Source organism: Lynx canadensis, chromosome A1 (assembly GCF_007474595.2).
Source record: "Lynx canadensis isolate LIC74 chromosome A1, mLynCan4.pri.v2, whole genome shotgun sequence".
Classification (NCBI taxonomy): Eukaryota; Metazoa; Chordata; class Mammalia; order Carnivora; family Felidae; genus Lynx; species Lynx canadensis.
The window spans coordinates 177,644,924-177,667,034 of NC_044303.2; the positions used below are offsets into that span (position 1 = coordinate 177,644,924).

A 22,111-nucleotide genomic window follows, 5' to 3' on the forward strand; every position below is an offset into this window, starting at 1 on the left:
ACATTTTTTTAAATGTCTATCCATTTTTGAGAGGGGAGGGCAGGGGGAGGGACAGAGAGAGAGAGAGAGAGAGAGAGAGAGAGAGGAGACCAGAATCCAAAGCAGGCTCCAGGCTCCGAGCTGTCAGCACAGAGCCTGACGCAGGGCTCAAACCCACGAACCACGAGATCATGACCTGAGCCAAAGTTGGGTGTTCAACCGATTGAGCCACCCAGGCGCCCCTTGTGTGCCTTTTTAAAAGTAGGCTGCTGGGGCGCCTGGGTGGCGCAGTCGGTTAAGCGTCCGACTTCAGCCAGGTCACGATCTCGCGGTCCGTGAGTTCGAGCCCCGCGTCGGGCTCTGGGCTGATGGCTCAGAGCCTGGAGCCTGTTTCCGATTCTGTGTCTCCCTCTCTCTCTGTCCCTCCCCTGTTCATGCTCTGTCTCTCTCTGTCCCAAAAATAAATAAACATTGAAAAAAAAAAAATTAAAAAAAAAAAAAAAAGTAGGCTGCTCCTGTTTTTCTTATTGATTTGTAAGGACTCTTTATACGTTAAGATTATTAATGTTCTGTCTGTCAATAAATGTCAAATTAAGCCCGAGTTCTAGTCCTGCCTCTGCCCCCAGACTTCTGTGATGCCGTTCCACACTCCAGCCTTCAGTGTCTCTGGCTATGAATTATGTGCCCTCTGAGGCGGGCCACTTTCTGACTGACATGTCCGCATCCTTTAACCCTTCAGGCGCCAGGAGCTCCGAGAGCTTCGGCTGCTCCAGAAAGAAGAACACCGGAACCAGACCCAGCTGAGCAGCAAGCATGAGCTGCAGCTAGAGCAGATGCATAAGCGTTTTGAACAAGAAATCAACGTGAGTGTGAGGACAGATGGGTCCCTGGAGGGCTTCTTGCCTCCATGTTTTCTTTAGGGGCAGGAGAGAGCCCGGTTCCTTTGGTTTCTTGGTCTCCTGGGCCACAGACTCATAAACACAGGATCTCATGAAGGTCACAGAGCTCCTCTGAGTCACAGAGGAGGACCTCTAGAGGGAGACCAACCTTTGCCGAGCACCATGCAAGAACTCTGCAAGGCAGATGGTCTGGCCTCCCTTTTGTACAGAGGCAGCAGAGACTTTGGTTAAATGACTCGCCCCGGGTCGTACAGCAGAGAGGTGTAGAGCTGGGATTCAGGCCCCGGTCTGAAGATAAACTCTGGGCTCTCCCCATCTTGCATCCCATCTTCCTCCCAGGTATAAAGAGACTTTGCTCAGTTTCTCCTTCTACTCCTTCCAGGCCAAGAAGAAGTTCTTTGACACGGAGCTGGAGAACCTGGAACGCCAGCAGAAGCAGCAGGTGGAGAAGATGGAGCAAGACCATGCCGTGCGCCGCCGGGAGGAGGCCAGGCGGATCCGCCTGGAGCAGGATCGGGACTATGCCAAGTTCCAGGAGCAGCTCAAACTGATGAAGAAGGAGGTGAATATGTGCTGGGCGGAGGCCAGGGGCTCTAGGACGCAAGCGATCGAAACCCCAGCTCAGTCCCGCTTCAGCAACAGAGGAGACTCTGGGGAGCTCATGTATCTGAAAAGCTCACATCCACGTGTCGGGATTCACGTGCTCCAGCTGCGTCATGAGGAGCTACTTCTCTGTCATTTGGGCTCTCCTTTCCTGTGTTGACTTGGCTCGCAGGCAGCTTCTGTATGTCGTCCCAGCTCAGCAACCCCAGCTGAAAGAGAGTAGGGGAGGAGGAAGGGCTGGCAGCCCAGGGGGATCTGAGATGCTTTCACCAGAGCAGGGGAACAGGTGCCGGGTGGCAAACACAATACGTCTTCTGTGCCCTGCCCTCTCTTCTCCCAAAACAACAGTCCCCTAGTTGGGACCCATGTGGCTCTTCTCTTTCCTCTCCCAGTTGGAAGAGGTGGGGGGGGGTGGGGTAGGTGACAAAGAGGTAGATGGTCCTGAGACAAGGGGAGGGAGGTGAGTCTCCTAGCCTGCCCTGGGGAAGGGCATCTGGGTCCCAAATAACAGCTCACACCTCCCTCTGTGGAGCCTGGGACATACTTACTAGGCCATTCCCAGTCTTCAGACAAACAGCTTTTAAGGGTGGTCCGTGGTGCTGCAGGCTTCAGAGCCCAGCTCCCAGACTGCAGTCTATGGGGGTGACATTTGTATCCAAGGGGCCTCAGGCAGCTGCAGGGGCTGGGCTGGAGCTGGAGCACAAAACTTAAGCGGGGGCGCCAAAAACCTTGGTAATCAAGACAAATGATATTGTAGCATAGTGTTTTAACATCAAAATTATTGCAGAAAAGTCATGATGAACAGACTGTTGGCTATTTAAAATCAGGATTCAACAGGGCCAGGTTTAGGGTAAGGTGGTGAGAATGAGTCCTGCAAGTATAGGGTGGATCCTGTCTGTATTTACAATTTTGATATTATGTTCGTGGCGGGAATTTTGATTTTTAAATTTTTATTTATTTTTTAAAAAACCTTTATTTTTGAGAAGAGTGAGAGCGCATGCACACGTGGGGAGAGACGATCCGAAGCCGGCTCTGCGTTTACAGTAGATAGGCCGATGCAGGGCTTGAACTCATGAACCGTGAGATCATGATGTGAGCCAAAGTCAGATATTTAACTAACTGAGCCACCCAGGAGCCCCCGAATTTTGATTTTTTTTTTAATGTAATTTTATCTTCATTACTTAGATTTTTGGTATTCCTTTTTATGCCCGCGGTGAGTGCCTCACTGGCCTTACCCTGGTCCTGGCTCTCCTGCTGGGGTACAGCGCTGACACTAAGCATACCCCCCAGCTCTAGGGCAAGTGCAGGGAGCACAGGCTTGGGAGTCAGGTCTGGTTCTGAGTCGTGGCTCTGGATCACTAACTATTGAGCTTTGGACAAGTGATCTTCCTGAGCCCTAGTTACCTCCTATCAAAATGAGAGCTGTTCAGCACCTGTTTTATTGACTGTCTACGTGTATGGCCCTGTGCTAGGTGCTGGGGGTACTGAGCAGAATAGATAGGGACTCTACCCTCAAGAAGCTGTTAATTGCCATGGAATCCAGAAGTTTTTGGCCATTTCTGATATTCATTAAAAATTTTATTTTTGAGAGGGAGAAAGAGAGCACAAGGGAGTAGGGAGGGGCGGAGGGGGGGCGGAGAGAGAGAGAGAGAGAGAGAGAGAGAGAGAGAGAGAGAGAATGCTAAGTAGGCTCCATGCTCAGTACAGAGTCCAACATGGTGCTTGATCCCATGACCCTGGGATCATGACCTAAGCCAAAACCAAGAGTCAGACGCTTAACCAACTGAGCCACCCAGGCGCCCCTGACGTGTATTTTCCATTCCAGTCTCTTTCTCCCCAAAACAAAAACACAAATATTAGACCTTTGGTATTTTCCTGTAAGTCCCTAAACCTTTAGTTTTCATAATTTTTATTAGTCCTCAAATTCATGGGCTCTTCTGCTACCTCTACTCCACCCTGGGACCTTCCAGTGTTTTCTGTGTTTACTGTTAGATGCTGTATTGTTTGGTCCTAAGCTTTCTAATTGTCTCTGTTTTAGAGTTTGTATTTCTCTGTGGCAACATTCTCTCTCTCCATTAACCTCAAATATGTTTACCTTTTCCTGACAGAGTGTGGTTATAATGGCTGCTTTATAGTTTTTGTCTGATAATTCCAGTGTCTGTGCCATCTTGGAATTGGTATGTGATGATTTTTTTTCTTTGCAAATGGGTCACATTTCCTGATTCTTTGTACGTAGAGTAATTTTGGATCGCATCATTGACATTTTGAATGTTCTAGTCTATGGACTCTGGGTCCTGTTACAGTCTGGAGAGTGTTGACATTTTTGTTTTAGCAGGCAGTTGATCTTGTTAGGTTCAGACCACAGGTTCTGTCCTGTCTTCTGTGCGTGGTGGCTCTGATCGTAGTATAGTTTCAAAGCCCCTGCTGTACTGCTTTGGGTCTGTCTTGCTCCTGCTCGGCACGGGTGAACTTGAGACATGCGTGGGGTCATGCACAGAATTAGGGTTTCCCTCCTGCTGTCTTCTCTCTGGGATTCTTCCCACACTCTCTGACCCGCACAGGCCCCTCTTCCTGGTTCTCTGGCCAGAAACATGAAGTTTCTTACAGAGTCTTAGTTACCTTTCCCATTGCACTGCTGTGCAGGTCTGAGAGTACTGCAAAGCCAGGACAGCAAAAGGGAAAAAAAAAAAAACCACAACTAGGAAACTCACTCCTGTGCTGGCCCCTCCTATAAGTTTTGACTAGTCTGATAGTCATCTGCTTTTGTTTACTTTCCAGAGTCCTCAGGTAGTTGTTTTTTGTATTTTATCCAGGGTTTTTCATTGTGATCGGCAGGACAGGGAGGCTGTTTTGGCTTACGCTGACCATGCCAGAAGAACTCCCCTGGAATGTTCTTTTGATCATGGACAGTATTTTTCCACCAGCTGCTCCTAAGAGCCTTCCATCAGTGAGTTTGGAGTGGTGTTTCAGGCACCTGTAGAGGTGTGGGTTCCTCAGAACTGTCTGAGGAACTCTGGGTGCCTTGGAGAGAAATGTCATGAATCTCTTCTCCCTCTTCTGTTATAAAAGACAGAAACTGGGGGCACCTGGCTGGCTCATTCAGTAGAGTGTGCAGCTCTTGATCTTAGGGTTGTGAGATAGAACCCTACATTTGGTGTAGAGATTACTTACCAAAAAAAAAACAAACAAAGAAACCCATTTCCAGCTGGCTTGAGAACACTTACTGGCCCTGATCGGGAGGGCAGAAGTATCACCAGGAACCCTTCTTTTTCGTGTTTTGGCATTGCTTCCCTGCATTCATCTTTGTCTCTGGCGGGCCCTTCCAGGGTGGCCCACCATGGCCTACATCCTAGTTTAGCAACCCCGGAGGACAGAGATCTGCTTTCCTCGATAGTTCCAGCACACATCCTAAAGCTCTCACTGGCCCAGCAAGGTGTCTGAACCAATCCCTGAGGCCAGGGCATGGAACATGTTGACCGACAGCCTGCATCATATGTGTGCCTGGGAGCCAGATGGAGGTGGCCGGGGGCGGGGGGGGGGGGTGGGTATCAACACCACCTGAACCTCGGGAACAGAGGAGATGTCTCCCTTGAGGGGTGAGAAATATCTTAGATCATTATAAGGGTTTAACAGAGTGACAGTTTGTGGGATTAATATTTCTTGGGGGTGGGTGATTAGGAAGAAAATGTCTACAGAGGTTTCTGGGGGCACAGTATGAAGAAAGGTTGACAAAGTCTGCCCTCAAGGAAGGGGAGGTGATGCTCTCAGAAGGCCGCAGGATGTCAAGCAGCAAAAGCAGGACCACTTCGCTCTGGGGGAGTCTGAAACCCAAGCCAGCAGCAGACAGGAGTAGGCCAGAGAGGACTACCTGTCAGGGGCTTGGTGGAGAGTGCGGTGGGGGGCCAGTGTCTGGAAAGCTGCGCCTCGCCTTTGGCCTCCCTGGCCCAGGAGTTCTGGTGTTGTAGTCTTTCTTTCTAGGAAGTGTGAGGAGGGACGCTGACCCAGCCGCTGTCTTCTGTTTCTGGTACAGGTGAAGAACGAGGTGGAGAGGCTTCCGAGGCAGCAGCGGAAGGAGAGCATGAAGCAGAAAATGGAGGAGCACGCACAAAAGAAGCAGCTTCTCGTGAGTCCTTGCCCTCGGTCAGCGAGTCCCAGGTTGGAGGACCCGAGTGATGACCAGGTTCCTCCTCTGTCTCAAGTCCAGCCTATTTTGTTGGCACCTCCCTCACGCAGCCTCCCTTGATTGCTCTCGCTCCAGGTAGAAGTGAGCTCCCTGTCTCTGGACACCCCAGCCCTGTACATCCGTGTCTTAGGGTTGTTTGTAGGCCAGGTCTCCTTGAATAACCCAGTACATCCACCTGCCCACTTGGCACCTTTTAGAATCTTAAGACAAACCCACGACCTCCCAGACCTGGTCCTGTTCTTGTATTCTGAGGGGGCACTGTCCTTCATCCTGCTGTCAGGCCAGAAACGTTGTTATTTCTGACCGTTCCTTTCCTTCCAACCCTTTATCACCTCCTGAAGCATGGATTTTGTTTTTTTGTTTTTAAGCTCCAAACTGTCTCTGGATCTGCCAACTTTGTCAATATCTCTGTGACTCCATAGCGACTGTCATCTTTTGCCTGGACTACTGCAGTAGCCTCCCAGCTAGTCTCCCTGCTTCCTCTCTTGCTCTCCTGTAATTTTCTCTCCCACCAGCCAGTGTAATCAATATGAACTCCAGATCTCATCATGTCACCCTCCCCCTATAGCCTTGTGTCCTGAAAACCTTCAGGGGCTCCCACTTTGTGTATAAGATAAGACGAGCCTCCTCATGTGCTTACAAGGCCCTGTCCGTCTGGCCCCTGCTAGCCTCTCCCCGCTCCACTTGATCCTCCTGGCCCCAGCCTCACTGGCCTTCTCCTTAGCCTTTGTCGGACCATGTGCTTGTTTTTCTCCTACTGGGGCGTCTGTACATTTTGCTGCCTCTGCCCCCAAATGTATAGAAAATTAGAGTCTACACTTAAAATGCTTTTGTATATTACCCAGTTTAGCGTTCATGGCTTATCAGGGTAGGTGCTATTTGTTTTTCCCTTTACAGAGAAAGAAAATAAGGCTTAGAGAGGTGACTTTGTAGAGTTAATGGTATGGGGCAAGGCTTGAAACTCAGTCTGACTCCAGGCTTCATGTTCTCTCCAGGACACCATCATACTTTCCTACAACCTGTCCTTTGATGCTGTGATCAGAAAAAAAAATGCAGGGCTGGGGAGGGTAGGGGAGATAGGCCCCATCCCCACACAGGGAGAGCATATTGGGCCTTTAAGGGGGCCATTCTCGCAAGGTCATCAAGAGCCTCAAAAATGTACACATTATTGGCCTGGATTTTTTTTGCTTCTAGAGACTAATCCTAAGGATTAATCATCACAGAAGTTCACAAATATTTAGCTACCAGAGTATGAAGACATACTCCATCTAAAATAGAGACAACTTGGGGCACCTGGGGGGCTTAGTCAGTTAAGCATCCAACTCTTGATTTTGGCTCAGGTCATGATCTCACAGTTCATGAGTTTGAGCACCGCATCAGGGTCTGTGTGGCCAGCACAGAGCCTAATTGGGATTCTTCTCTCACTCTCTCCTCTGCCTCTTCCCCACTCTCTCACTCTCTCTCTCTCTACAAATAAATAAATAAACATAAACAAAATAGAGACAACTTGGGAAAAAATTATTAGGTATTGGGTGAATAAGGTTAGGGTATACCTACCTGTGCCATGAAATGTTTTCGGCCATCAAAACTCATTTGATAGAAGATTGCATTATCACATGGAAAGGTATTTTTAATTTTTAAAAATTATAGTAAGATAAGGCATAACGAATTTAGCACCTTAACCATTTTTAAGCATACAGTTCAGTAGTATTAGGTACATTCACACTGTTGTGCAAACCATCACCACTGTCCGTGTCCAGAACAGTTTATCTTGCAAAACTGAAACTCTACCCATTAGATAATAACACCCCATGCCCTTCCCCCAGTCCCTGGCAACCACTATTCTACTCTCTGTCTCCACAAATCTGACTTCCTGTAAGTGGGATCATATGGTATTTGTCCTTTTGTGTCTGATTTACTTGACATGTCTTTGAGATTCATCCATGTTGTGGCATATGTGGGAATTTTCAGGGCGGAGTAAGATTCCATTGTGCATATATGCCACATTTTGTTTATCCACTCCTCTGTCTGTAGGCACTTGAGTGCTTCCATCCTGTGGCTGTTTTGAATAATGCTTGTTATGAACATGGGTGTACAAATCTCTAAGTCCTTTTAAATAATTTGTGAAATACAGATGCAAACATGTTTGTATAGATACACCAAAACCAGCTGCTACTCCTGGGTGATAGGATTAGTGGGGATTTCTAGTTTCTGCTTACGTGTTCCCTAAAATTTTTAAATTTTAATTTTTTAAATCTGACTATGGAAAATTAAAAACATAGGCAGAAATAGGTATATTAGGAACCCCCGCATACCTGTCACCTGTTACCTGGTCTCAGTAATTAGGAACTCATGTCTACTCACTCCCCCACCCTTCAGGGTTATTTCGAATCAAATCCCACGTATCATATCCTTTCACCTGTCAGTGTCTTAGTATGCATCTCTAAAAGAACCCACAATACTATAAAGTTACCTAAGTATTTAAATATTTATCGGTAACTGCTTCATGACATCCCATTTGCAGTTGAGTCATTAGTTACATTTCCATTTGTCTCATGAATGTTTTTTTTTTTAATCTGTTGTTTGAATCAGGGTCCACATGAAGCGCATATGCCATAGTTGGTGGACGTGTCTCTAAGTCTCAGGTTTCCCCTGCGTATGTTTTCTTTGCCGATCACGACAACTCCTCTGTAGTAAAAGTAGACGTTGAGGTGCCGGAACCGGTGCTAGAGGTCTGTCCTCCTCTCTCCCGCCCAGGACCGGGACTTCCTGGCCAAGCAGAAGGAGGACCTGGAACTGGCGATGAAGAAGATCACTGCAGACAACAGGCGGGAGATCTGTGACAAGGAGCGCGAGTGTCTCACCAGGAAGCAGGAACTCCTTCGAGGTGGCTGCCAGAGAGTGGGCTGTGCTAGGAACTGCTAGGTTCTTCTCCATCCTAAAACTAAACAGCATCCTTCAGGGCGACACATGGGGAAAACCTCCACTGCAGTCAGGACTGAGGCACAGAGCTGACATTATTTGACCTCTTTCCTGAGGTTGAGGAAGGAAGAAAGCCAGCAAGCCACGTAGAGTGGGTAGAAACTACGGGGTGGGGGGGAAAGTATCGTGCCCCTTATGACGTCCATCACATGTGGAGTGACGGCTGTGCCAGGCTGTGTGCCAGTTTTCATGGCTCTCTCTCCTTGAATCTTCACCTTAACCCGACAAGTCGTTTTTGTAGACGAGGAAACAAAGGCTTGCAGAGCCACTGTGCTTGGGCCGGGGTTGCTCGGCTAATGCGTGGTAGAATGAGCCTTGAACGTGGATCTCCTCTTGAAGCCGAGTTCCTGACTGCTCTGGTGTGCTGGTGCTCTGACGGGTTTGCGGGCTGGCAAGTCCTTCGAGCCCAAGACCTTCCAGAGACACTAGTGCGGGCCACTCCCGGAGGGAGGAGGGCAGAGGAACTCTAGGGTTCAGAGAGAGGGCTTCTGTATCTGGATGGGGTCACTAGCAGGGGAGGTTCTGGGGTAGAGTTCTGAAGGGCAGCAGGGCTTAGGGTCTTTCTTTAGCCCCTTAGGTTTATCTTCTCTATGCCTAGCGGATGTTGGGTGCAGTTTTGTGGGGCGTGCAAAGCAGGTGGGCTCTGAATGGCCAAAAGTCTGCTGTTTGAGCTACACTTGAAACAGTTGGATGGGAGAAGTTCAGAGTTTGGCACCCGTGGGCTTCTGAGAGTCAACAGTCCAGCCTGCGGTAAAGACGTAAACAACATAGGGCCGGTTGTACAGGTGCCGTCTCTGGCTTACTTACACAGCAGGTGCTGCGGCCAGGGCTGTGATGGCCGGTGCAGGCAAGCCTTGTAAACCCCTCAGTACTTGGTGTGGGGCAGCAAAACGGGGTCCTTGATGTTCTGACGTTCTGAAGAGCCGCCGCGGTTTCAGGAAAGCCCTCATTTTCTTTTTTGGTCCCATGATGCCAGTAGGAACCACCCTACTTGTGGGACAGCGCTTTAGACTTTGATAGCAAGCCACATCACTGTTCTGATGTACTGTGTGGGTAGTTACCAGTTTTCATAGATCAGGAACGCAATGAAATGAAATGAACATTCATGTGGGTTGAGCACCACCCGCTCCGTGTCTTACAGGGCATGAAGTCTTCATCTGATGCCAGCTCCGTGCCTGTGGCTGAGCAGAAGGTCAATTGATAGACTTCCAGTGATAAAATGCCAGATGCTGTGTCTTAATAATAATGTATACATAAGGGATGTACAATGGCCAAGGAGGGTCTCGTCCATTCTTCAAAGGAGTAAATAGTGACAGGAGGCTGTTCCTGTCTTCTTCATGGGGTTTCGCGAGCCCTTCCCACTGGCCCATTAGGAAAGCAGCAGTGCACTGTGAGCTGAACATAATGGTCTCCCAAGACCATTTCTGCCTCCACGGAATGGTTGCACACGTTTGGTAGAGGTGGAAGTGGAGGCCTGGAGAGGATTTGCTACCCGTCCCAAACCCCAGTGAAGGAGCTGGGTTCTAGCCTCGGTCTCTGGTTTCTCTGGTTCCTGGCTTCATTCGCTTCCTGGTGTACCAGGCTCCTGGGAGCTAACATCTGATGCAGGAGAGGGCAGGGCAGCGCTCAGTGGCGCTCTGGCCATTAGCATCTCACCAGGCCTCATGTCGTCCACAGACCGGGAGGCAGCCCTGTGGGAAATGGAGGAGCATCACCTACAGGAGAGGCACCAGCTGGTGAAGCAGCAGCTCAAAGACCAGTACTTCCTCCAGAGGCATGAGCTGGTGCGCAAGCATGAGAAGGTGAGGTCCCGACTTGGGCGGGGCATGGGGCTGCCACCGGAAGCTCTGGGAGGGCCAAGTGGGGCACCACTTGGGTGCCATCTGTGCTCCCAAGAGGAGGCAGGCGTTGGTCAGGGTAAGGCCCTGGGAGGTTCTATGAGATGTCCTTCCTCTGATGAAAGGGCCAGGAATGGGGGAAGCCCTGCAGGGAAGCAGATGGCAGCTCCCTCACTGACTTAGACACCTTAGTGTGTGCCTTTCACTTTTTTCCTCTTCTCCGTGACCTTTCCATTTCCCCCTAATCTCTCTCTTTCGCATGCATTCTCTCGGAATACTTTTAAGTCTCGACTTAAACACCACCTCTGCCAGGAAGCCTTCCTTATCTCCCTCAGACCAGGCAAGGGCCCCTGCTTTGTGTGGCCAGAGCACTCTCTTACTTCTATGTAATTGTCTTGATTTGGTCCCCTTAGTGGGAGCAGGGACAAACTGAGATCTGGATGCACAATTAGTGGATAATTACAATTCCTAATCTAAATGCAATGATGGACAAACAGCTTTGGGCTGTGGCGGCTCTGAATAAGGGTGCTCAACCTGGCTTGGAAGTCAGGGGAGGCTCCCTGGAGGAGGTGATACCCGTGCCAAGTTTTGAAATACAAATAGGTGTTAGGTGAAGGAAAAATTCAAATTTATCATGACTTTTAAAAGTATGAATTGACATCTGCCATCAGTAGTGTACGTCTTGCTTTGAGGTATTAGCTTTAATGACATGCCAACCGTTGATTAGATGCGAAGGCATTTAGAAGGTAAAAATCCAAAGCGTTACTAACAAAAAGTAACATTTTCTGTTCTCACTTAAAAAATTAACAGTAGAGGTAAAATGATGCCAGACTTGCTCTGCCAGGGCCACGTGTGTCCTGGGCTCCCGAGCGGAGGGTGGCAGCCTTTGGCCTCTGATCACACCCCCGGCCCAGAGCACACCTGACCTCAGCCCCGGCTGGCTGTGCCCCCAGGAGCGGGAGCAGATGCAACGCTACAACCAGCGCATGGTGGAGCAGCTGAAGGTGCGGCAGCAGCAGGAGAAAGCACGGCTGCCCAAGATTCAGAGGAGCGAGGGCAAGACGCGCATGGCCATGTACAAGAAGAGCCTCCACATCAATGGCGCGGGCAGTGCCTCTGAGCAGCGCGAGAAGATCAAGCAGGTGGGGGCTCTGTGCGTGTACTGCAGTGGGGACAGATGCCGGTTTGGTGGGGCCTGAACTTTATGTGGCTTGGGGAATAGAAATACAAGCTGCAGTACAGCGTCTTGGAAGGGGGGTGTCGGTCACAGCCTGGAAGCCTCACAAGCCCCACGGCGAATGTCCCTCCGGTGGACAGAGGGGGAAGCTTGGTGTTGCTTTCTCATGCACGGTTCCCTTTCACACTGTGGTGCTTCGATCCTGCGGCTTCCTCTGCTGGTAAACCCCTTCTTCTCATCCACCAAGACCCCACTTGCATGTCACCCATTCGTCTTGGGGACATGGCGCTGGTGGCCCTGGGCTCCCGTGATTCCTATGTGGTAACACATGTTGTCTTAGCATGTGGCACAGCACAACGTTGTGTCCCCACCAGCCTGGGTCTCCGCTCAGGAAGAGAGCATGGCCTGAATGGTGTAGGGCACTAGGGCTGTGCACAAACAGCCCCTCTGACGGGACTTTCTGGAATGGGGTGGGGGTAAGGGCCCCCCCCCCCCCGCCCCCGCCACCAGCCAGGCCTGTGACCTTCTGAGGCACCCACCCTCCCTCTGTTCCAGTTCTCCCAGCAAGAGGAGAAAAGGCAGAAGTCGGAGCGGCTACAGCAGCAGCAAAAACATGAGAACCAGATGCGGGACATGGTGGCACAGTGTGACAGCAACATGAGCGAGCTGCAGCAGCTGCAGGTACAGGCCTCCCCGCCCCCCTTCTCGCATCGCCTCTGTTCCCGGGACCACAGACTCTACGGTAGGGAAGGACTCTCGTCAGACAAGCCCGGGCTAAAACGGTTCAATCCTGCCGTGTCATGCTGGCCAGATCCATCATCTTCCAAGCCATAGTTCCTGCATCCATAAAATGGGGATGGGGTGGGGGTGAGAATTCCTGTTTGGTAGGACTGAGCTGAAAGTGCCGCACCTGGGGCCTGGCAGTGGCCTGTGCCGGGCTTCTGGTTCATCACTGTGTCTTGGGACAAGGTGTCCAAGTTACTCCAATACCAAAACCGGACAACAATGCCTCAACGAGATATTATTAGCAAATCGACTTCAACAATGTATAGAAAAAATTATACACCATGACCCAAGTAGGCTTTATCCCAGGCTGGCTCAACATTCAAAAATCAGTGCAATCCGCAACATAACAGGCTAAAGAAAAACCACATGATCACAGCAACAGACGCAGAAAAAGCATTTGACAAAACCCAGCACTCATTCACAACAACACTCTCAGTAAAAACAGGAGTAGAGAGGAACTTCCCTAACTTGATAAAACCTACAGCTGATATCATCCTTAACGGTGAGAAGCGCAAAGCTTTCCCACTGAGATCAGGGAAGGCTGTTTTGGTGTTGCCAGCCTCTTGGTGACCCCTTTCCCTCGGGAGGTCCTGGCCTCTTCCAGTTTCCTGACTCCTGAGCTTGTCCCGCCTGAAGGGCGCCACCCCAGGAGCCGGTACTTGGAGCCTCCTTGCAGCGGAGCAAGGCATTGTCATGCCTGAGGGATGGGCAGACTCAAACCCCTGTGACTTCAGGAAATTGCTCAGGCTTTTGCACCCATTTGGCAATTTCTGGAGACGCAAGGAGGGGTGGAGGAAACGTGACAGGCATTGACGCCTGTCAGGTAGGGACTCTTGTCATTTGTCACTGTAAATTTTAGCCAACTCCCTCAGCTTCTGCATCTGCTCACGGGGTGACTGGGAGGATTAACTGAGAGAACCCACAGGAAGTGCCAGGAGCCCAGCTTCTGGCAGGTCAAAGGTATTCCGTGCTGTATATTATTTCTAACTAAACTGATTTCTAAACTCTCGGGAGCCTTGAGTTGAAATCCAAAATGAAAATCCCCCCAAGGTGTCCCACTCTTCCAACCCCAAACGATTGAGGTATCTGGATGGAGACCCTTTCCTCTTGCTTTATAAATGCCTTATAAACCACAAGATGGATTCTCTGTGAGGATCAACAGGGACTGATCACTTCTGCCTTGCGAGAAATTCCAGGTAAATTTTGTGAGGCGGATGACTTACCTCAGAGAATAATAAAGTTGGGAGTGTCTCTGTCAGGTCCATGTCCTCATCTTTACACAAATCTCTCCTGAGGAAATGATACATAATACAGAAAATTACATAGATAATTTATATAAATATTTATACATACAGATTATCTGAGCTCTGACTGCCATAACAAAATACCAGTCTGGCGGCTTAAACAACAGTGTCGTTTCTCATAATTTTGGAACCTGGAAATCTAAAATCAGGTTGTCGTTGCGGTTGGATTCTGGCTTGCAGACGGCTGCCTTCTTGCTGTGTCCTCACATGGCACGGAGAAAGAGAAAGCAGCCTTCCCAGTGTCTCTTGTAAGGACACTAATCCCATCATAAGGGCCCCACTCCCAGGACCTTATCTAAATTTAATTATCCCCGGGGCACCTGGGTGGCCCAGTTGGTTGAACGGCTGACTTCACCTCAGGTCATGATCTCACAGTTTGTGAGTTCCAGCCCCGTGTGGGGCTCGCTGTTGTCAGCGTAGAGCCCTCTTCAGATCCTCTGTCCCCTTCCCTCTCTGCCCCATTCATGCTCTCTCTCAAAAATGAATAAACATTAAAAAAGAAATAAATGTAATTATCTCCTTAAGGTCCCACCTCCAAATACCACCACACTGGGGGTTAGGGCTTCAACATATGAACCTTGGGGGGACACGATTCAGTCCATAGCACAAATGGTTAATACAATGCTATTTAACATAGTGAAAATTAAAAGCAACCTAAGTGACCAAAAATGGAGGAATATTTAAGTAGATTTGATGAATCTATGCTGTGGGATACTCTGTAGGCATTAAAATTTTCATTAAAAACAATGAAAAATGTTAATTCTTTAGAAGTTAATTAATGTTTACATTATAATGTTAAGGGTGGTGGGAAAGCAGGTTTCAGAATTGTATATAGAGGGTGAGCTAAACAACATTTAGGACAGAGGCTGCCAGAAAATCACATTTTTGCAGTGGCTGCCTCTAGTGTTGGGATTAGGACACATTTTTATTTATTATTAATAGTTTTACTGTTTTGTTAAAATGACATATATGTTCATGTTGAAAAATTCAAACAATGCAAAATAGCACAAAGAAGTAAAGTGCAAATTACTGCAGATCCCACTACACAATAAGAACTATTAACATGAATATTCTGAAATGTTCCTCCAGGCATCCCTTGGTATGTATTTATACGCATAGAGTTTCCTATAAATTACAATCAAAGAGAAGAAATAATAATGCTGGTGCTGTCATTGGCTACAGCATGAGGTATGTTTCAGCCTTCTGCACCTCTGCCTTCTAAGTTTTCTTACCTGTTCTGCCTGGAATTTGTTCCAGAATGAAAAGTGTCACCTCCTGGTAGAACATGAAACCCAGAAGCTGAAGGCCCTAGATGAGAGCCATAATCAGAACCTGAAGGAATGGCGGGACAAGCTTCGGCCGCGCAAAAAGGTAACCACGTCTGGGCTCGTGGGCTCAACAGTAGGCTTTTCTCCATGTTGAGTCACAGGCGTCTGCCTAGGATGTGAATATAGATAAGATACAGATTTACTTTAGGAAGTTGGTTCATATGATTGTGGAGGGCTAGTAAGTCTGAAATCTGCAGGGCAGGTTGTAGGCTGGAGATCCAGGAAAGAGTTGATGTTGCAGTTTTGAGGCCCACCCATGTTAGGGAGGGTAATCTGCTTTACTCAAAGTCTACTGAGTTAAATTTTAATCACATCTAAAAATTCCTTCACAGTGACATCTTGATGGGTGTTTGACCAAACAACTGGGTGCCATGTCTTGCCAGGTTGACACATAAAATTAACCATCACAGGGCCTCAGTGTGGTCATTTGTAAAGTGCAGATGGGAATATTGTACCGTGTGATGCAAAAAAGTCATCAGCCCGTAGTGCAGACCAAGGACATCCTCATTTCCTTCCACCCCTAAGCTCTCTGAGGAGAGAGCTGCCTTAATTACCCTTGATCACATGTCTTGAAGCCCTGAGGTTTGTTCTGCCATCATACATCAGCTCTGCTTGCTTTCACTGTGGTCTGGACAAGAGGCAGCTGCCCACCTCAGCTAAGTAATGGCCTTGGAAGTCCTTGAATTGAGGCTTCCCTAACCTGTGCTAATGGAGCTTTATGGCTGGCAGCTGGCCAGGGTCCTGGACCTTCCTGGCAGCAGGCCCATGTTCGTCATTTTCTGTAATCATGGCCTGTTGGGCCTTTTGATACTTGACACTCAAATCAATAATGCTCCTGCTGACATCGGTTGACTCTGGTATCAGGAAACAAACGTTCACCTGGTTCTCTTACCTGGTGGTTCTATACCCTTGGCACATCCTGAGAGAGTTTGAAGATGAATGGTCACGTTGCCTCTAGCAACTGCCTCCTATTTCAGGGGCACCTCGGTTTGGGGGAGGTACTGTGGTGTATGTCTGGGGAGCTGGCATTGGATTTTGCCTCTGGGGGCTGCTGTTTTGCAGAGTTCTTTGTAGAATTGTCATTAGCTACCTGGGTTACTGCTGGAACACTTAACCAGAGGTGATAGAAATGTTCTTTCACACTCGTGTTACAGTCAGCAATCTTGAGCTATACAGGGGAAGGGAGATGACTGTACACTGTGGAATATTTTTAGAAAACTTCAGACTTAATTCTTTCAAGTAAGTATAGAATATCTGGTAGCATCCATAAAGTGTTGCTTGGGTCACGGCTGACACAGAATGTGGCCTCGACCAGTCCTCCCTTCGCAACCTTTGCTTTTTAGGACTGTAAAATGTAGATAGAGCATTTCTTCCCTTAAAGCATGTGTTAGTAAACTATTGTCCATGGGCAAATCTGGCCTACCATCTGTATTTGTAAATAAAATTTTATTGGAACACAGCCATGCTCGTTCATTTACACATTGTCAGTGGCCGAGTTTGAAGTACAACGGCAGTTTGAGTAGTTGTGACAGAGACTTCACAGCCTGCAAAGCTGAAAATATTTATAATCTGGCCCTTTACAGAAAAAAGATTAGACTCCTGCCTTAGGTTATATACATGAATATATATGGTAGGTAGAAGAGAGTAGTGCTTAAGAGCACAGGTTTTGGATGAAGTCCTGGCTCCCCTATTACTAGCTATGAGACGCGGGGCAAGTTACTAAAGCTCTCTGTTCAAAAAGTGGTAGCCGTTATAATTAAATTGTTATTCTTTAGCAGAGGTCACAGACTGATTATCCGTGGGCTGAAATTGGCGCACAGGCATTAGGTTTGACCAACATATAGAAATTTCAAAATTTTTTGAAAGTTGCCAACCTTTAAGTACAGGCATACTTTGTTTTATGGCGCTTCACAGATAATTGCATTTTTTTCTCCCTCCAAAATGAAAGTTTGTGGCAGCCCATGGTGAGTAAATCTACCAGTGTCCTTTTTCCAACAGCATCTGCTCACTCCATGTCCCTGTGTGTCTCTTTTGATAATTCTTGCAATATTTTAAACTTTTTCATTATTTTGTTATGGTAATCTGTGATCAGTGATCTTTGATGTTACTGTCATAATTGTTTTGTGACCACAAAAGATGGTGAACTGACATCAGGCACAGCAACATTTTCCTAGCTATGTCTTCTAAGGCAAGGGAAGCAAAAGCAAAAATAAACTATTGAGGCTGCTCCAAACTCCACAAAGTTTTCTGCATAGCGAATGAAGGAAACCGTCAACAAGATGAAAAGGCAACCTACTGAATGGGAAAAAAATGTTTGCAAATGATGTATCCAATAGGGGGTTGATATCCAAAATACATAAATATCTTAATACCAACCCCCCCCCCAATAATCTGATTAAAAATGGACAGTTTTCCAAAGACCTATATTTGACCAACCATACATGAAGAGATGCTCAACATCACCAATCCTCAGGGAGCTACAAATCAAAACCACAAACAGATATTACCTTATACCTATCAGAAGGGCTAGGTATCAAAAAGAGCAGAAATTAACAAGTGTTGGCAGGGATGCAGAGGAAAAAGAACTTCTGTGCACTGTTGGTGGGAATGTAAATCGGTGCAGCCACTATGGGAAACAGTATGGAGGGTCCTTAAAAAATTAAAAACAGAGGGGCACCTGGGTGGCTCAGTCGGTTGAGCGTCTGACTTTGACTCAGGTCATGATCTCGCGGTTCGTGGGTTCCAGCCCCACGTCAGGCTCTGTGCTGACAGCTCGGAGCCTGGAGCCTGCTTCCGATCCTGTGTCTCCCTCTCTCTGCCCCTCCCCACTCATGCTCTGTTTCTCTGTCAAAAATAAATAAACTTTAAAATATATACATATTTAAAAAAATTAAAAATAGAAATACCATATGATCCAGTAATTCCACTACTGGATATTTGGAAAACAAAACAAAAACATTAATTTGAAAAGCTATATGCACTCCTGTTTACTGCAGCATTATATATAACGGCCAAGATAGGGAAGTAACCCAAGTGTCCATCACTAGATGACTGCATATATAACACATACACACACACAATGGAGTATTAGTCCTAAAAAAACAAGATTTTGCTATTTTGGACAACATGGATGGATCTAGAGGGTATTATGCTAAGTGACATAAGCCAGACACAGAAAGACAAGTGCCATATGTTTCATTTATATGTGGAATCTAAACAAAGCAAAGTAAACAAAAAGCAGGAACAAAACCCGTGAATACAGAGAACTGATAGGAGGGGATGGGATACAAATTACAGCATTGGGAATATAGTCAACGGTAACAGCATTATACGGTGACAGATGGCAGCTACCCTTGTGAGCCCAGCCTAGTGTACAGAGTTGTCACATCACTATGTTGTACACCTCACACTAATGTAACGTTGTGTGTCAACTATACTTCAACAGAAACAATAAAAATGCATTTTATGGGGAAAAAAGATAGTGAACTGTTGTGTATTCTGACTATTCCACTGACTGACCATTCCTCTGGCTCTCTTCCTTTCTGCTCAGGCCTCATTCCATGAGACACGGTATTAGTGAAATTAATGAGGCCAGTGAATAACTCTACAGTGGCCTCGAAGTGGTCAAGTGAGAGGAAGGGTTGCATGTCTCTCGCTTTAAATCAAAAGCTAGACATGATGGAGCTTAGTGAGGAAGGCACGCTGAGACTTGAGATACTATCCTTCCCCACCAAACAGCTACAGTCGAGTTGTGAATGCAAAGGAGAATTTTTTAATTAAAAGTACTACTTCAATGGATACACGGATGATAAGAAAGCTAAACAGCCTTACTGCTGAAAGGGAGAAAATTTTTATGATCTAGGTAGAAGATCAAACCAGCCACGAATTCCCTTAAGCTAGGCCTAATCCAGAGCAAGGCCCTAACCTGTCTTCGGTGCTAGGAAGGCTGAGGTGAGAAAGCTGCAGAATAAAAGTCTGAAGCTAGTAGAGGTTGGTTCATGAGGCTTAACGAAAGACGCCGTCTCCAGAACGTGAAAGTGCAAGGTGAAGCAGCTAGTGTTGATGTAGAAGCTGCAGCACGTTATCCAGGAGATGCAGCGAAGGGAATTCGTGAAGTTGGCTACGCTAGACAACAGATTTTCAATATAGATGAAACAGCCTTATGTCAGGAGAAGACTTTAGAGCTGGAGAGGAACAGTCCATGCTGGGCTTCAGAGCTTCAAAGGACAGGCTGATTCTCTCTTGTCAGGGGCTAGTGTGGCTATTGACTTTAAGTGGAAGCCAGTGCTCATTTGCCATTCTGAAAATCATAGGGCCTTGTAGAATTATGCTCTATCCTGCCTGTGTTGTATAAATGGAACGGCAAAGCCTCGATGATAGCACATCTGTTTACGACATGGTTTACTGAGTATTTCAAACCCGCTGTTGATATCTTCTGCTCATTGGCAGTGTGCCTGGTCACCCAACAGCTCTGATGGAGATGTACAACAAGATTATTATTTTTTTAAAAAAGATGAATGTTGTTTTCATGCTTGGTAACACAATATCTATTCTGCAGCCCGTGGTCAAGGGGTAGCTTTGACTTTCCAGTGTCATTATTTAAGAAATACAATTTCGTGAGGCTATAGCTACCATAGGTAGTGATTCCTCTCATGGATCTGGGCAAAGTAAGCTAAAAACCTTCTGGAAAGGATTCACCACTCTAGATGCCATTAAGTACATTCGTGATTCATGGAGGAGGTCAAAATATCAACATGAACAGGGCTTTGGAAGAAGTGGGTGACTTTGAGGGGTTCAGGACTTCCGTGGAGACAGTAACTGTGATGTGGTGGAAATGGCAAGAGAACTGGATTAGAAGTGGAGCCTGAAGATGTGGTGGACTTGCTATCGTCTCAGGATAAAACTTGAACAGAGGACGAACTGCTGATGATGGATGAGCAAAGAAAATGGTTTCTGGAGGTGACATCTACTCCTGGTGAAGACTGTTGAAATGCCAAGAAAGGATTTCGAATATCTCATGAAGTTAGTTGATAAGGCAGAGGCAGGATTTGAGAGGACTGACTCAAGTTTTGGAAGAAGTTCTACTGTGGGTAAAATGCTGTCAAACAGCGTCACAGGCTACAGAGAAATTGTGAAAGGAAGGGTCCATCAATGTGGCAAACTTCATCATTGTCTTATTTTAAGGAATTGTATGTGAACTATACCTCAGTAGTAAAAATTAAGAAATAACTACATTTACCCTGGTGAGCATAGCATAATGTACAAAACTGTCGTCACTATGTTGCACACCCAAAACATAACATTATATGTCAATAATAAAAAAAATTGCCACAGCCACACCATCAGCAGTCACCTCGTTCAATCAGCAGCCATCGACACTGAGGCAAGACACTCCACGAGCAAAAACGTCATGAACTGCTGAAAGCTCAGATGACCTTTAGCACTTTTTAGCAATAAAGTATGTGCTCATTATGGTACATACATTTTTTTTAGACACGGCTGTTGCACACTTAGACCACAGTGTACTATAAACATAACTTTTTATAAACAACTTTCATATGCATTAGGAAATCAGAAAATTCATTTGTGTATCATGATACTCACTTTATTGCAGTAGTCTGGTACCAAACCCACAGTATCTCCGAGGGAATGCCTGTGTAAGGGAATTTTTCATAAGAATCTGGGTTTCCAGTTTCTTTTGTGAATCCAGGAGCTCTGGCCACAATGGGCTCTTTGTACCACGTGACAGACATCAGCTGGAGCTGAAAAGAAACCACCGTCTTCAGACACAGTGTGTGCTCTTCACCTCACCGCAGTCCTCCTCACTCCCTATTGCCTCACACCCAGCTCTCTTTCTTCATTCAGTTCATCTGGCTGGCTCCCATAGGCACTGGATTTCGTAACTTGTTACAAGAGCTTACACAGTACCACTTATATCTTGCTTATATATAATGTTTGCTTACCACAATCACTTTTCACACTAATATATCCAGGGGCACCTGGGTGGCTCAGTCAGTTAAACGTCCAACTTCATCTCGGGCCATGATCTCATGGCTCGTGAGTCTGAGCCCCATATTGGACTCTCTGCTGTCAGCACAGAGCCTGCTTCAGATCCTCTGTCCCCACCTCTCTCTCCACCCCCCCCCCCTGCTTCTTCTCTCTCTCTCTCAAAATAAAAATTAAAAACTTAAAAAACGTATTTATTTTTTTTAAGATTAAAAAAATGTTTAACGTTTATTCATATTTTAAGAGACAGAGCAGAGCATAAGTGGGGGAGGGGCAGAGAGAGAGGGAGACACAGAATCTGAAACAGGCTCCAGGCTCTGAGCTGTCAGCACAGTGCCTGATGCGGGGCTTAAACTCACAGACCATGAGCTCATGACCTGAGCTGAAGTCGGATGCTCAACCCACTGAGCCACCCAGGTGCCCCTAAAAAACATAATTAAAAAAATGCTAATACATCTGGCAAAGGAGAACTTCAACCAAGACACTAGACACTTGCTCTGAGTTACCAAATGGGCTTTTACAACACAGAGAACCCGTCGTACTGCAGGTTTTCAGAATCACAGTGTCAGGGGATGGTGGGAAAGCACATGATTTTTGAAGACAACTCCCTAGGTGATTTCTGTGGGGCAGTATCCTCATTAGGAACACAATGTACTTGGACATTCTGGCCCTGTCCTCCCACCTCCCCCCAATCACCCACTGTTAAATCTGTCCATTTTCTACCTTGGGTCTTTCTCCATTCGATTGTTTTCCTGCCAGGAGACTGGCATCTACCGCCACCACCCCCCCCCCCCCCCGCCCTTGAGATGGCATTTCACCAAACCGTGGCCCTTGATCCACAACAAAATCCTGCATGGTTGTGAAAGAAGGAAGCTAGAGGTGGTACCTGTCTTCTGGGTGATGCACTCTGGGAAAGGAAAGATGGAAGACCGAGTTACCCATGCAGCAAAGGCTTGTTGGGAGGAAAGGGAAATTTCCAGAGGAGGCCACTTTGGTGGGGGTCCTGTGTTTGGGAGATCCATGCCA

At 47.2% G+C, this 22,111-nt stretch overlaps 1 protein-coding gene and 1 long non-coding RNA gene across 2 annotated transcripts in view; one reads left to right on the top strand and one right to left on the bottom strand.

Annotated features, from left to right (window-relative positions):
• STK10 (serine/threonine kinase 10) overlaps positions 1–22,111 on the top strand; it is a 116,214-nt gene that overhangs the window by 91,604 nt on the left and 2,499 nt on the right. Inside the window, 8 exon segments of the mRNA XM_030327625.1 lie at positions 719–842; positions 1,261–1,440; positions 5,512–5,604; positions 8,422–8,551; positions 10,324–10,448; positions 11,438–11,626; positions 12,217–12,342; positions 15,009–15,122. Of these exon segments, the coding sequence (XP_030183485.1) occupies positions 719–842; positions 1,261–1,440; positions 5,512–5,604; positions 8,422–8,551; positions 10,324–10,448; positions 11,438–11,626; positions 12,217–12,342; positions 15,009–15,122 (1,081 nt within the window).
• On the bottom strand, positions 615–20,860 carry LOC115522054. The gene is made up of 4 exons (XR_003971238.1): positions 20,684–20,860; positions 14,984–15,188; positions 13,671–13,737; positions 615–2,209 (listed from the first exon to the last, which is right to left on the bottom strand). It is a non-coding gene; the product is annotated as an uncharacterized LOC115522054 (long non-coding RNA).